Here is a 17051-nt window from a genome sequence, read left to right as displayed (position 1 = left end):
ATGGACGTCGAAGGGGCTGCGGCTTGCGGTGATGATTTTCATCAGAATCTTGTAGTTTGTGGTGTTTGTATGGAAGAACATATTGACGCAAAATCTCTTCCGTGTCAACATAACTTTTGTGAGCAGTGTCTTGACAAATCGGCGACGAACGGAGAGATATGTTGCCCTCTCTGCCGACAACAACACAAACTTGTCGAGGAACCGGGCGGTGACTCGATCGCCAGGCATGAGCTGTTAAGTTCAGCTGCCAGCGATGTGGTCCAAAGTACTGAGGAACTCGAGACAGACAGAAGTGTGAATGTACTGTGCGGTGGATGCGAACGAAGTGAAAGTGTTACCGTAAAATATTGTGTCGTGTGCGCTATTCAAATTTGCGGTAACTGCGTTGTCGCACACCGAAATTTCAAGCATACCCGTTCACACAGGTTGCTTAGTCTGGAGGAGTATCACAGATTAGGACAGGTCGATTCTGTTTCACAGCAAGGGGCGAGTTTCTGCAGCCAGCATCCTGATGAAGAACTCACACACTTCTGTGAAACGTGTGATGTGGCCATCTGTAAAGAATGCACAACTACAAAACACCCTGAAACGGAGCATCAGTTTGAATCACTAGGACCGGCATCTGCTGAAGTCACCCAACGATTGACTGGAGTCGTACAAGAGTTCACAGCGAGGGAGAAAGCTCTGAACGACAGTATCACCTCTGTACTCAGTATGATGGTATCACTGAAAGAGAAACACGAAGAAGAATCCGAGAAAATTGCCGAACACATGCAGAAGACCATCGATGTAGTAACAAGCAAAATAGAAGAAATCGGCAAAAGCCTACAAAGCCAGTTGAGGACGGAGTTTGACAACCGCGTCACCCACCTCCACGCTGAACTCAAAGAGCTGGAAACCCTAGAGAGTCTTTTCGCTCACGCACGGGAATTTGCCGAACAACTGTTGACGACCTGTAATCCCGTTCAAATAATGTCGGCGAGCAAGTGGGTGTTTTCTCAAATAGAGAATACACTGGCCAAGGGAACGCATCAATTTCCCGTTGCAAATGATTATATGGAATTCCAGCCTTTAGAGAATTCATTCGAGGAACTTTGTCTCGGGGAGGTCAAAGTAAGTCCATATGAAGGGGAGGTCTCTCCACAGATCGCTCGCATCCAAGAGGAGGTGAACATTTCTATCCAGCCGACGGAAGACGCCATTACGACCCTGCCTACAGCAGACTATATCAAGGTGACGGTGACAGATCCTGACGACAAGACCGAAGAGGTCAGAATTACTCACAAGGAAGACAGCACGTTCTCTCTTGGCAGTCTCGGACAGAAAGAGGGGGCGCACAAACTATCTGTGTCAGTGTACAACGCTCCTGTTATTGGATCGCCATTTCATGTTCACGTGATACCTCGAAAAGGGTTACTACGGCAGTTCGGTGGGTTACCCTCAGAACAAGGTTCGCCATTTAAACCTCACGGTGTCACAATGACAAAAACAGGTGATTTGTTAGTGTGTGATGCAAATGATTATCGGCTCCAATCATTCAGAATAAATAGAAATACCGATGGTGATAAGATTGAAATCACAAATGTGGAGATCTCTCGTCGTCTTAAATTTGCAGCCGTGTCACAATATGGGTACATCTATTTCACCGCTAAGCCTATAGCGGTATTCGGTGTCGTTTATGCTCCCCCAGGCCCCGCTAATCAAGCATACGACGTAATAGTTTGTAATCAAAATTATGAGCTGGTACGAAGCTTCAGACACGATTCTGCGATGAAGGGACTGCTTGGATCATCTTGTACAGATGATCTAGGCATTGCGGTCAGCCATACCGATGGCAAAGTCTACGTCATCAGCTCAAATCTTAATACAGTGAACATCCACAGGGCAGATGGTACCTATATTGGCTGTTTTGGTTCTGCTGGGACAGGTCCAGGTCAATTCAACAATCCATATGGTGTTTGCACAAAGAAAGATGGCAAGGTCTTAGTATCGGACAAAGGCAATAACCGTATCCAGGTCTTCACTGCGGATGGGGAATTCTTGCGATGCTTTGGATCTCAAGGCAACGGTTTCGGCCAATTTAATGCCCCTGAGGATATAACCATCGACAACGATGGAAATGTGTATGTCTGTGACACTGGAAATAACCGCGTACAGAAGTTTGATAGCAAGTATAAATATGTGTGCCTCTTTCAAAGCGAAGAAAACGAACCGGTCACTCCATGTGGTATTTGCGTCACCAGTGACGTACCGTACGGGAAGGTCATTGTCAGTGATCATGAGCGTGGTCGCATTTCGGTTTTTGCCCAGTAACCCTGGCTCGTCAACACGATGCACTACCGAAAGTGTTGACCGGGAGAACGATATTTATTGTACAACAAATAGCCCATACTTGCAATTTTAAAACATTATCGTAGCAGCATGCTGCCAAACGGGCAAGTATTTGACAGACTTTCTCAACCGCGCCATGTTACTGTAGTTATCCGACGATATTCATTGAGACTGACCATAGGATAGTGTGAAACACATGATATACTATTGAAAATGGCCAGTTTAATACTGACATGTCCCACGCCAATGCTATTCATAGATGGGTGGTGAAATACACTTACAATACAGCAAACTTGCCAAATAGGTTGAGCGACAGGCAAATGACTGTTGAACCAAAACCTGTCCTATTAAGATATATTCCTGATGGTCGAAATCATTCTCCGCAGCAGAGTTCTCATTGGCGCGCATTTCCCACAATGCTTTGCGCTGACGCGATAAGAGAGTTTAGTAGCGTAGCGCACGAGCAAGCGACTCAATGCAAGCGAAACCGTCAATGATGCGACCTGTGATTACAATTCCTGATTGTATCAGTGACGATTTCGCTTGCATTGAGTCAAGTGCCTGTGATAGCGCGTATTCGAACTGCGGCGGAGAATGGGTTGAAATTAGTCGATGTATCAATAATGTTGCAATCTTCGTATTCCTGTTCAGTCGGGAAGATTGCGGTCACTGTGACGAAAAACCCATGAACGTATGCCTATTAAAATTAGTACGGTGACGACTATGTGTACTTGCCATAGTGTAGACACGAGGGTGTACAAAAAGTAACTTTTGTTGTTTTGGAGAATTTCGGGTAAAGAACAGAGTACACCTCTCTCCATCTCGGAGGATTTTGATGACCTATTAATGTTTAGGGTTTACAGGTAAAAAAGCAGTTGGTATTAATCAAAATATAGATTTTGTAGTCTCATTGATTGTAAAATAGTGTAGACGAGTCTTCATGATAATTTGTCATGTGTCGTGTGATTTAACATCGATTCGTTAGTGAACTTAGGTACAACGATTAGTTATTTCTCAGTATTGCTTTATCAAAATAAGTATTTGTTTCTGTTTTATTTCGGAGCTAACGTGCGGTAATCGGGGACATTGAAATATTGGTTGGCAGTGATGATTTCTTGAAAATATTATAGTTGTCATCGCCTGTAAGATTGTGTTAAATTAGAGTGTACATAGCATCCATATAAAAAATAGACGAATTGAATAAAGTCACATCTGTATATCACTTTTCGTTGCGTTGCGTTGCCCTGTCCATTGTCACATACACTGTGCCATTGGCTGCCAAGGGAAGGACGGTTATATTTTTTTGAGGTGTGATCATGATGGAGATTGTGGATAAATATTATAATAATTTGCCAAATTCGGGCATGCTTTCATGGTAATCGTATTGTCATTCTTGCAAGTCCCTTCAAAGATCTCATGCTCCGTCCCTTAAATTATCACCTTTTGATGACGGTTGCAAGGTGTGATCTAGAGGACATGTATGACAGGGCTAATGTGCAGCGGCTCAAAAGCGCGTAGCTGATTTTGTGTTTTCAAATGATTTTAGATATAATGTCAATGATATTCAGTTAAGCAACAGGCTTCCAATACGCTGCACAGGGCCAGATTCAACAAGGAAGGAACACGTTTTATATTTGCCTCAGGAGAAGAGGAACGAGGCTCTGTGATATGTATTCTTATTTATTTAAAACATTTATTTGCATTTTTGTTTAACCGAACAGTACAAAAACAGACTATGTTGTTAATACTTTCCTTCTCTGTTGGTTATTGAAACTTATGATCAGCATATCGAGTTGGCCTAGCATATCCCGTCACAGTCTGTACAAAACTGAAAATAAATAGGCCAAATAGGTTATGTGCATATATTTAAACCATTTGTTCATACAGCGACGATAGTGGAAGGGCTTTTCACGAAGACCCTACACTTCTTCTTGATATAATAATAGTGCTGTGTCTCAATAACTATTGCGTACTTATTTGCTGTTGCCATTTTCACCAATAACGGCATCATCATCGTCTCAAGCATACTATGTCTTTGACTTGATATGTCCCTTTCAAATGATTTGAATCTTTCTCTTTCTATTTCCATGATTTTTGTTCTTTTCTGCGTACACCACATGATATTACTTTCGTTTTTATGCCTTTGTTCACCTTGATTCGCAGAATCCTACATGTTACTATTTTCGTTTTATGCATTTGTTCCCTCGATTCGCAGAATCCAGCACTATTCACTGAATTCCGTTCTGAAAATCAAAATTGCTGTTGACATTCACTTTCCATCGCACCTTTGCATTTTGATATGGTGATTTTTCACGGTGCTATTAAGGCGCATATCAATGCGTACTGTGTACGAATATCTTCTTTCCAAGTCATTTTCAGTTTGTTCCAACTCTTGGTACCTGTGTACAGATGAAGAATACGCCATCTACGGCAGGTAATTTGTATGAGTTATTAGTGACGTGCCTTACCCCTACGGATTGATCTTTAGAGCAGAGTATCTGCATCTGCAACATTGTCCTAAGAGAGTTGTCATTATTTACGACCTGGGGATCGTAGATGGTCACTCAAAAAAGTGAAAGCTACAAGGGAGACTGCTCAAATTGTGGAGAGGAAGAGGGGGGATACTAAATTTTTAGGAAATGCACTAAAGCATTTAGTGCACTTATGAAATGATACACAAATAGCAGAAAAGAATGAAAAACACAATAGATTGTAAAATAGTACAATTTTATAAAAACGTGGTACAATTTGATATGTACGTATACCAAGTGTATTGACTTTAATTACTAAATGAGTAATTTTGGAGTATTTCCTGATAAAGAAACTGGTATACATGGACATGCACGATGTTTAGGGTAGTCTCAGGAGGAGAATGATGTGGCAAATATAATACTAACTATTTTACCATGGTTACGATGACGCAGGAAAATGTCATAGAAAGTGCAAAATGTGAACTTGGAGCGACATAATCAATTTAGAGTCCATCCTATGCTCTCTTTGTTATTTATTGCCCTGTCACACCTTGAAGATTTGTCACAGTCTTAAATTTCTCACATCGAACGTATATTTTCAACCTTGTCCGGAGTGACACGAACAGGGTTTTATGATATTGATTTATGCTGTAATATCTCCCACGTAAGCATTTTACACGTCAGCATCTTTAATTTAAGAAAGTGGCGCGTTTGTACACATGCAACGCGTGATGTTTCAAGGTGACAATCCAGGTGGCAATAAAAGTGCCGACAATGACTGTAAGTTTGCAGAGTCAACATATCATGAAGAGTCAGCATTTCGTTGTATCACGAGATGGTGTGTCAATAGAATACAATGTGTATTACCGTTTGAGTAAAGGTAGATTACGTAAGAGAGTAAGCTTAAAGTTGTAATAAATGAGAAATGACATTCTTTCAAGTGAGACGATGATGAGAGAGTTTAAGCTGTAACTATGGCTGAGTTCCCGTGCAGTAAATAAAGCCATCAATCTCAATTCTACCGGCTTGTTCGTCTTCAATTACACAAGTATTACGGTCCCTTGGTACCTCCGATATCTGGTAAGGACTGGACAACGTACGACTACTGTTCGCAACAGAGAGCTTGGGGCTACTTCCCAGTGAGACCACAGACAAATAGAAAAACAGACTAGCAACGCGGCATGCCTTTTCTTTCATGGTCGTCTCGGTAGACAATGGCCTCTTCATATTAAAATGAGCTTCAAATGTGTTAAACATTTTGGAGACTTTGTTTGTGGTTGATAATTGCACGAGATTATGCGAAAAATACGACGAGATGGCATCGTGCTGCCAATCGCGTAGCAACCATAGTTACTTTGTGAGCTCTCAGGGCAGAAACACTGCTTCACGCCAATAAAAACATAACACGCCAGCAGTTTCATAAACATGTCCTTCCTTGACGAACGTGTAAAAGACGGTATGACTGACCGTAAACTATTGAGTAAAACCAGACAGTATCAATATAAGACTTTCAAATTTGGTTCAAACACACTCATTACATATTCATAAAAATATGAGAGGAAATTTTTAAATGGTAAAACTCACTTTCCTGAAGCTCAAAACACTCCCGTTTTCGCCAGCACGCCGATTCCGCTCAGCAACACACGACAACAACAACACAAACTTTGCCGAAGATACTTTCGCTTAACAATTGGCGAAAATCCGAAGATTACCAAAGGATGCATGGTTGGCACTCTTCGGAAAAGAGAAGCGAGAGCTACCTGAGGCGAGGCGAACATGGATGGGTTACGTAACCGCTTCACGCCTTGAACAATACCCGTTGCTAGTCTGTTTCTCTGTTTGTCTGTGGTGAGACCCAGAGTGAAGCTGGAACAGAGTTGCGACAGATTTAGCCAGCGTATGCCAACGTATGAAAAACATTGGCGAATACGCCGGGCGTACGTCGAATACGTTATGGGTAAGTTTTGTTTAAGTTAAGAACACGCTGAAGCACGCTTGTATACGTCGTAGTAGTACGGCGAAGTCGTCGAAAAATTTTGTCCATGCACAAAACTTTTCGACGTATGCCAGCGTATGGCCGATACGTCCCGTATACGTGGGCCATAAGTTGTAGGTAGGTCTTGCGCTTGTTGGAACACGTTGACAAACGTTACTTGTAAGTTACTCGTAAGTCGAAATGCGTGGAGATAACAGTTTAGCGTACCTAAAACATATTTTAACCTAAGAGTACATCATGAAAACGCTATGAAACGCCCAAATTGAAAAATACATGGTTAGTTCAAGCCAGTGTTTTAGAGAAATTTAGATACGTCGGCGTACGCTGGCTAAATCGGCAAGGTGTGACAGGGCCCTTATATTGTTTTGAAAATGACCAACTGAACCTACTGATGAGGCTATTAGCAAATTGCACAAAATACGGGGCCGCGGATCGGAAATAACGTTTTGGAGATTGGTGGCAGTATACTACGCAGTGTACTACGCTGGGAGATTGTAACCCTTTCTCGGATTTAGAAACAAGTGATGGTGCAGTTGTCAAACTCAGTGCTTGTATGGCTGTTTTTCCATCAAGTCAGTGTATAGTCAACTCATTTCTAAGAGTCCTCAGGATCATGTTTTGTTTTCGAAAACATAAATTGTACAAATGTTGTACATTTCAATTTTCGGAAAAAATTGTTTTTTCTGAATATAACTTTAGAAATATATTGAGAGAACAAAATATTGCTTTTAAAACTAGTTAATCGAATCCTATTTTGTGTTTTGAAATTTTCACTATTTACAGAGCAAGTGAAAAGTCACCCTTTATTTGAATGCTGATTGTGTGAATGTTCACTGTAGGCCTAAATAAGACAAAGTTTTCGAGGTTCTGTCATTGCCACGAAAATATTGTGTACAATGAATTTACATAGTAAATCCATCTTTAAAAAATAAATCTTTAGTATCCTACATTCTGACAAAAACATGAGACTTGTTGACAAATATTGAAAATATAAGCGCGGCGAGAATTTTTTTTCTACTTCTATTTATTGGGACATTTTTTCTTGAGCCACTATGTTCAAACTAGCTTTTTCTCCTTCACCTGCCGACAATTGTTTGTTTCAAAAAATCCCTCACACCCCTGGTAATCAAATGGTCCTGTTCTAAGTTATGTTACACTGAACCACGGTCACTCCATTGTGGAGTGACCGTGATTGAACATTCCCACCAGCGCTTTGGCCCTGTACTTTGAGTGCGGCACCCGTTTATTAACGTTTTAAAACACGTAGGCATGGTCCAAATCAGCGAGCAGTGATACTTCTACACATGTCCTTCAGATATCACATTTACACGAACCAACTTTGGTTTAAATAAAATCATGAAAATAATACATAAAATTCGCAGCTATTCTGACTTTAATAATTGAAACCCCTTGAAATGTAGTTTACCCCTTGATTGAGTGATTTCCAGGAAAATCCATCGTTTTCCAGGAACAGTTTTCCTTGTACAGGACATGTACGGTACAGTATTGTCCGCCATTTTTCACTCAGTCACCCTAGCTTATCTAATGTTTGTTCCAGTGTGTATTCGAATCTAGCCAGACTCATTGAGACAGGGAACGAAAGAGTTTACTTAGGGACGGACCATTAGATCTTGGGAGGGGGGTGGTCAAAAACAGAAAAAAAAAAATTTTCAGAGCAGAAAGTTAGGAAAAAAAAAATCTTCAAACTAGTTTGCAAAATAAAAAAAAAATAAATAAGAAGACAAAGGCGTAAAAAAAAAATCTGCAAAAGTCTTTAAAATTTTGAATTTTTTTTAGATTTTACCGACAGTAAGCAACTTTCTGTATTTTTAATACATCCTCCCGGCACATTTTTAATTTTAATTTATACATTTAGAGTGACTGTATCCCTTATACTGGAAGTTGTGATTATCTTATCTTTTCAGGACTTTTGTATTCTGATCACTTGAAAATTATGAAATTATAGAGCCTGTTTTCTACTTGTTTCCTGCGTACAAACCAAGCAGGTACACTAGGTAAAACATTGAAACTATGGTATGGTTGTCAAGACAGAAAGTTGTATTTGCCTTTTAAGATCAAGGTAAACAGATGCAGGCCACATCAGTTTCATTTTTTCACAGCATTTTATTGCAATGATGAATGCAAGAAATGGGTGAACAAGTAGAAACACGTCAATAATGATAAAACAACATATCAAGTCATTATGTATTATTTTGCTTTTAAAAAGGCATTTTCAATTTTTTTTTCTCAAAAAACAGCCTCAAATAACAACAGCAACACATGTTTTAACATTCAACAATACACTACCTAGAATGCCATCTATCCAACAAATCCCAACACAAAAACACATAAAAGGGTTGAACTTTGAAAGTTTCTCGATAGAAATACTGAATAAATCTGCATGGTTAATCGTTTTTGTGTAGCAAGTTTCAAAGAAATTGGACAAGCCCTTTCAGAGAATACAGATTTTTTGACCATGAATGGCATAAATTGCTCAAAAAGACAAATATTGAAATTTCAACACATCTATACACATCCAATCAATTTGGACATGCTGCTACAGAGTAATGGATGTTTTGATCAAAAAAGGGCAACAATTGCTCTAAAAACACAAATATGCAAATTTCACTATATTATTTAGCTTATTTTAGCTTCTCAGCTTGTCAAAATCAATTGTAAATCATGAGATATGCATGATGTTTGGTGGGGTGAATGTAGGCATTTCACCACGCAGTAGAAAGGGAAGCCAGGAAACCAAAATAGTCAATTTTCAAAACTATATGAAGCTACTGAGGAGCAAGAAGACCATGTTTCAGAGGAAGATGTGTAATCCGAAAAAAATGCTCCCAAAGTGCCACCAAATAACACCATTTTTATCTCTATTTTTCAAAAGCTCCAACAGCAGGAGGGGGGACACCCCCTCCACACCCCCCTCCTGCCTCCCCCCCCAAAAATACTCCCCAAGTGCCACCAAATAACACCATTTTAATCTCTTTTCAAAAGCTCAACGGCAGGAGGGGGACACCCCCTCCTGACCACCCCCCACAAAAATACTCCCCAAGTGCCACCAAATAACACCATTTTAATCTCTATTTTCCAAAAGCTCCAACAGCAGGAGGGGGGACACCCCCTCCTGACCTCCCCCGGCAAAAATACTCCCCAAGTGCCACCAAATAACACCATTTTAATCTCTATTTTTCAAAAGCTCCAACGGCAGGATGGGGACACCCCCTCCTGACCACCCCCCACAAAAATACTCCCCAAGTGCCACCAAATAACACCATTTTAATCTCCACTTTTCAAAAGCTCCAACGGCAGGAGGGGGACACCCCCTCCTGACCACCCCCCGCAAAAATACTCCCCAAGTGCCACCAAATAACACCATTTTAATCTCTACTTTTCAAAAGCTCCAACGGCAGGAGGGGGGACACCCCCTCCTGACCTCCCCCCGCAAAAATACTCCCCAAGTGCCACCAAATAACACCATTTTAATCTCTATTTTTCAAAACCTCCAACAGCAGCAGGGGGACACCCCTCTCCTGACCTCTTCCCAGTGACCGCTTGCGTGGCCGCGTGTGGTGCTTGGCACCACATGTTTGCCCTCTTTATCTTCAGACAGCGACGAACGAAAAAAAAATTATAAATCTGAAAATTTACTTTAAAAAAAAAATTTGCACAGCTAATCTCAATTGGAAAAAAAAAATTTCAGAAATTTACAATGGTAAAAAAAAAATTTTCACAATTTCATTGTGACCACCCCCCCTCCCAAGATCTAATGGTCCACTTAATGATACATATTTTTGTAACTAGAAGGTTCGGTCTGTAGTCAGCAGAGAAACATGGCGAGTGAGCGAGGCGTTCCAAATCACGGTGAGTCTGGCGAGATTTCTCTCCATTGCGGCGCTTGCTCAGAGCAATATTGTGACGCAAGAACACTGCCATGTCTACACAGCTTTTGTGATCGGTGTCTTGTCAAAATGGTGGAAGAGGGAGCAGTACGTTGTCCGCTTTGCCGTAGGCAACATCTAGTGCCCGGCGGCGACATCGCAGGCTTTCCGCTCAATACTGTTATCAACAACCTGATCGAGGAAACGAGAAAACGAAACCAGCTATGCGGCGGTTGCGCACGAACCGAAACCGCAAAATACTGTGTGGAGTGTCGCACTGAACTCTGCGACACCTGTGCAGTCCCTCACGAAAATCTGCCATGTACTAATTCTCACCGGTTGCTGGCCCTTGAGGAGTATCGCAAAACGAAACACGAAGACCCAGCGTCCCTTCTGTCGCCAAGTTTGTGTAGCCGGCACACCGAAATCAAACTAAAGTTTTACTGCGATGAGTGCGCTGTTCCCGTTTGCAGTGAATGCTTGCTTACCGATCACCCACAACCGCAGCACACGTACCGACCAATGGAAGAAGCGTCCACTCAAATCAAAACTCAATTTGCCGAGCTGTCCAAAAAGTTGGCCCAGAAGGAAAAAGAAGCCAGCGAAAGTGTAGTTATGGCACATGAAATGGCAAGGAAGCTTGAACAAAGGTCCGATTCTGAGAAAAAGAAGATCGAAGACCATGCAGACAACATAAGGAAAGACGTGGACGCAAACGAGCGGGAACTTTTGACGAAACTAAAAAAAGCGTATGACGATCGCTCTATTAACCTAAAAGCTCAGCTGAAGGAACTTGAACTTGCAGAAATTGATTTGATGGACACGCGCGCATTCGTGGAGCAGTTGATGCAACATGGAAGTCCCTCCGAAGTCGTCACAGCGAGTAAGGGGGTCTTTTCCCACGCAGAAAGTCTCATCCGTTTGGAAACGAAGCAGAGACCCGTCGAAGACGACTACCTGCGGTTTGAGCAGACCCTTCACCCAGTGTCCTCTGTCAAAGGTTGCTTGGGCGAAATAGGAGTGAGTCGGCACGAAATGTGTGTCACGCCAGAGTTCCCAAGGGTCGGGCAGGAGGTATTTCTATCACTCCAGCAGGAAGGAGCGAGCGAGGTAGAGGCAGGAGGTGTCAGAGTGGAAGTGAAATCCCCCGACGGCGAGACGAAAGAAGCGAAAGTGAAAGGGAGAGAAGAGGGTGATTATTCGGTCGGAATTCTTGGAACGACAGAAGGGGTTCATCAACTATCAGTGTCAGTGAACAACGCACCAGTGAGAGGTTCACCATGTTCCGTCAAGGTCATTCCTTGCCAAGGGTTGTCACACAATTTCTGCTCTGAGGGGCAGGAGGACGAACAACTCTGGCGACCCCATGGAGTAATGCTGTACAAGAACAGAGATGTTCTTGTTTGCGATAGTGGAAACAAGAGGTTGAAGTTGTTCCAACTGAAGGGGGCGTATCTCAATTCAGTAGACTTTTCTCTGTGTGATTTCGGTGCGTCATTTACTCCCAGACACGCGGCTGTCTCAGTGAATGGATTCATTTATATTACCGATAGTGGAGCTTTACAACAGGTAATCGTTTGCGACGAGAATTTCAAGCTTGTCAGGTGCTTTGGTCGCAACGAATTGAAAGTTGCGATGGGAATCGCCATCAGCCCGATCGACGGAAAGGTGTATGTGGTTGATGATGCCGATCACCGTGTACACATCTACAGTGCAGACGACACTTACATCAAGTCTTTCGGTGGGAAAGGAGAAGGTCACGGGTCCTTTTCGAGTCCTTCGTGCGTCTGCGTGGCGGCAAAAGGGGAAGTCATCGTGTCCGACACTAAAAACCATCGCATCCAAGTGTTCGATGCCTACGGTAAATATCTCAAATCGTTTGGTTCGTATGGCAGCCACCAACACAAGTTTGACAGCCCCGAAGGTGTAGCAACTGACCGAGACGGAAATGTGTATGTGTGCGACTACGGTAACAACAGGGTCCAAAAATTCAGCGCCGACTACAAATACATCTGTATGCTCAAAAGCGACGAAAGTAGCTTACAGAAGCCGGGAGGCGTATGCGTAACCGATGACAAACCACACGGGAAAGTGATTGTTTCCGAACAAGAAAGTCACCGAATTTCGGTGTTCTGCCAGTAGCACAATCGTACAGCGAATGAAAACCGAATGGCCACCTGTTAGAGAATGCACTGTGCGGCAGACACGAAATTGACTGAAAATGAAACACGCGAGTACACTGTCACTCATATAGCAAATGTTAACACTTAACGAAATTAAACCAGCTACCGGAACTTCTCTTCAAATTATGTCTGAAATAATCAACAATAATCAATGGTCTGATCATTTGAATTTTCTACTTTGTAAATTGTCATAGTATCGTCCCAGGAAATATATTGCTGTCCTACTAAGCTTACGATTGAATTCTGCAATCTTCTTCTGCAGAAAGCAAGACTGGATCACGCCAATGCGTAAAAATGGAGCTAACCCAATATGAAATACTAACCCGGTATTTAAAGGTATACAGTCACCTGTAATCTAAATATGCCCATATATGGTCAAAGGGGAGTTCCTTGGTATTCAAAATGCCCATATGAGGGCGCTGTTTTTAGAAAGCGGCTACCCACTTAAAATCTGCGATTGGTTAGATTTTTCTCTTTCCATGATAACTGTGCCAAAATTGGAACAGGTGACAGTATACCTTTAAATAACACTTTACCGAATGTGATTACCTAATAACATATTTTACATCACAGACGAGCACACTTGAGACGACTATATTAATATGAGATAGATAATGACACAAATTACTTCAAGTACAAAGCAATGATACTTACTTAAGTTTCATGCATCCTGCAATCTTCAGACAGACAAGGATTCTTAGCTCGACACTTTCATTGATATAAATGAGAACATATAAATGAGAGTGTCGAGCTAAGAATCTTTTCACTTCTTTCTGAAGATTGCAGGATGCATGAAACTTAAGTAACAAATATCATTACTTTTTACTTGAAGTAATTTGTGTTATTATTTATAACGTTCTGCTTTAGCATCGAGCACTGTAATTTCCCACGAGGACATCTATATTTCCATATTAATATGAGATATATATCTTGATATCAAAACTCATAAATGGTGAGTGACACTTTTTACGAACGATCTGTTTGTCTTGTTGGACTGACGAGTTTCAACCGAATGGTACAGAAAAAGTTTTTGAAAAGTATCGTAGGAACGCCTTCAGTATTTTTTAGCTCCGCTGTCAGCGACGCGGAGCTTATCAAATAGGTTGTCTTTAGTCGTCTCGTCCGTCCGTCGTCAGTTAACAATTGCCTTCTCCTCTGAAACCGCAAGTCCGATTGCTTTTAAATTTGATATGGAGTTCACTTGGGTGATCACACTTAAGTTTGTTAAAATTATGGTGAAATTTGCATATTTCTGTTTTTGGGCCATTTTTTGCTATTTTTGGTAAAGATCTTCTCTGAAACCGCATGTCCGAATGCTTTGAAATGTGACATGCAGTTTACTTAGGGTGACGAGTTAGATTTGTCTGACACCTTTCAATATTTGGTATACAGATTCATAGGGGCAAAATGTGATATATTCAAATTATGATGAAATCTACTATTGTATATTTAGGGGCAATTTTTGCCGGTTTCTTAACAACGACTTGTCTGATAGATTTGAAATTTGGTATACCGGTTCCTACAGATGAACTAAATGTGATACATTGAATTATGAGGAAATCTGCAATTTTGTATTTTTGGGTAATTTTTACCATTTATGGTCAAAAAATGTGTTCTTCAAAAAGTACTGGTCTGATAGCTTTGAAATTTGGTATCCAGGTTCCTTCTTCATCAACACGTCAAAGATAGTAATTCTCTGCATTACACAGCGGGTCTAAATCGGCCGCTAGGTCGCTTGTTATCCGTATTTTGCGCACCACCATTTAAACTCACTCCGTCAACTGTTTATGTATATGTACAATTTTCACCATATTTGTTTTGTTTGTAAAATACAGCTTCTTGTTCTACCCTGAAAATCATACCGGAATATGTCCGGGGTGTTCAACAGCTCAGTAGCCTGGATGCGTTCAATGTCCAGTGTAATTGTTGACGAGCGGATCGTCGTCCTGCGTAGAATTCATTTGTCGACGATAAACATTTCATGTTTTTACACCGTGCGTTGTGTCCCTTAGGCCGATTGTATTTCGCGATACTACTACTTTAGGGAGAAGGATAAGAACCTGTACATGTTATTTAGAAAGTAAATACATACTGAAATATTACAGCTCTTGAACCTTAAAATAATGTTGTCTTTAATTTACTAGTTATTGTACTACCAGAGATGGGCAATTCAACAGGGTGGACATAGCTGTGTATAAGCACCCTGACAATCATAACGTGCAGAAAGTTGGAAAAGGTTGCTGGAGACCCCAGTGCGTGCATTTTGATGAGATATCTGCCTTAGGGAGCAGCCGTTATTTACGGCCGGGGGATGGTCCCGGTGGAATTTCATCGGAAACTCTTAAATTTCGGGCTACCCCCTGCCAACCATAATGAATTTGAGTACCCCGTCTCTAACTCAGAAATTTTGACTGACACCCCTTAGAAAAAGTTAAATATCGATACATGTGTTTGTAAAATTTACAAAATACAGCAATAGTAACCTTCAAATCCTGGTGTACCCTTCTAGATTATCATCGGTTATCTGATGCATGACGGTTGAAAAAGGTGAACCCAACAAAATGAAATTCAAAGTCGCAATTAAATATAGATATAAAAGCTCACGCTATAACCAGTGTCCAATCATATGTTTGCTTTTGGTGGGTATCATGAAAGAGTTTTCACTGAGATACCTGACAGGACAGAATTTGAAGGTACGGGGAGAACACGCGGGAGGCTACAAAGCGGGTTGTCCCCTCTCTTACGGGGAAAATTTTGAGATATTGAAATGTGCAATAAATTTGCCTTTCTACTTCATTTACGTCAATTAACATTTTTATCGATTGTCAAATGTCTATAATGGCATAGATATAGCCAAAAATCAAATTTCTTGTAAACATATACACGCTTCCAGCAACCTATTCTGGTCATTTACGTTTTTTATCAATTGCCGAACATCTACATAAATTCATAGATATAGTTATGTTGTATTGGTAAAAAGCGGTCGCAGTTCTCAAATAGGCTGCTATGCAAAGTGAATCAATATTTTCGGTGAAATTCCAAAATCAAATTTCTGACGATTATTCATAGTTTTCCCATATATCACTAGGTGGTTTATTTTCGGAGGGGGGATTTGTTGATAAATTGCCACATACACACCAATGTATTGCTATTTGACACTTTGGGGTGAAACTCCTAAATCAAAAGTCTTGAAATTCTCGAATTGGAGGCCATTATTTTGATTATGATCAAAATGAAACCGTCTTCTACATGTAGTTGCGCAAAAAATGGCGACCCTTCCCAAAATGCATGTGCAAATTTTCATGGCTTTCTCGAGTTCAAAAATTTTTGCACGAAAAATGGCGATCAACCTCCCCAAAACATAAGCCCTCCCCTCTGTGATTTGTATCCAGTCCCTTACATTAATTGTAGATATTGTCAAAACGCAGTTTCAGCGAGTGGGGCTGTTAAGCCAGGTTAGAGCGCCGCCACCAGATATCCCATCATTACCAGTCGTTTACGCAGTGACCATAACTACAGGAAACAACACAAGTGGACGTTTGTTTCCGAATTGACCCTGAACGGAGGCGAATACTGTTGACTGTATAAAATTAGGATCCCTTCGGAGATTAAAGCCTTCTAGGGTAATTCTAACTCGATTTGAGCCCGTAAATGGGTAATCCTTTAATGTGCAATAAATAAATAAATAAATAAATAAATAAATAAATAAATAAATCAGTAAGCAAGTAAATAGATAACTAGTAAATAAGTAAATAAATAAATTTGACTGGAAAACCCTTAGAAATCAGTTACGGAATAAGATTATTTCATACAGACCAGCTCTAAAACGTTGTGTACTTGCGTCTGATACCCGTTTCTGAAATTGCCAACGCGATTTAAAAAAGAAGAAGAGAGTTGTCTTTATCGACTGTAATCAGTCTGTTTCAGATTTGCAAGTCCAGCAGGACGGGGGACAATCAAAACCACAAATAATATAGATTTCTTTATTAGTGAGTTGATTCAGGGAGGCATGTGTAAACAACGAAATGAAGCGAAAAAGTAAGTCCACCACACTGAAATACGCCTTCCACTTCGCGGCTCACTCACCACAGCGTCAGAAAAGCAGGGTCTGATTAAGATTGAAGTATCGTGATATCCATCTTGAAATACATTTGTAAAAATACTTGAGGGGGAGGCTTTCAAG

The 17051-nt window shown here is 41.0% G+C and overlaps 2 protein-coding genes across 2 annotated transcripts; both read left to right on the top strand.

The window, feature by feature from the left end:
• LOC139132089 (E3 ubiquitin-protein ligase TRIM71-like) lies at positions 1–2313 on the top strand. The gene has a single exon (XM_070698480.1). It carries the CDS (start codon positions 1–3, stop codon positions 2311–2313), a length of 2313 nt encoding a protein of 770 aa, XP_070554581.1.
• Positions 2314–10775: 8462 nt separating this feature from the next.
• On the top strand, positions 10776–12827 carry LOC139132088 (E3 ubiquitin-protein ligase TRIM71-like). The gene has a single exon (XM_070698479.1). It carries the CDS (start codon positions 10776–10778, stop codon positions 12825–12827), a length of 2052 nt encoding a protein of 683 aa, XP_070554580.1.
• The last annotated feature ends 4224 nt before the right edge of the window (positions 12828–17051 follow it).

The sequence above is a fragment of the Ptychodera flava genome, chromosome 4, assembly GCF_041260155.1.
Source record: "Ptychodera flava strain L36383 chromosome 4, AS_Pfla_20210202, whole genome shotgun sequence".
Lineage (NCBI taxonomy): Eukaryota > Metazoa > Hemichordata > Enteropneusta > Ptychoderidae > Ptychodera > Ptychodera flava.
Note: the sequence above shows the minus strand (reverse complement) of the source record. Positions and strands in the feature narration are given on the sequence as shown.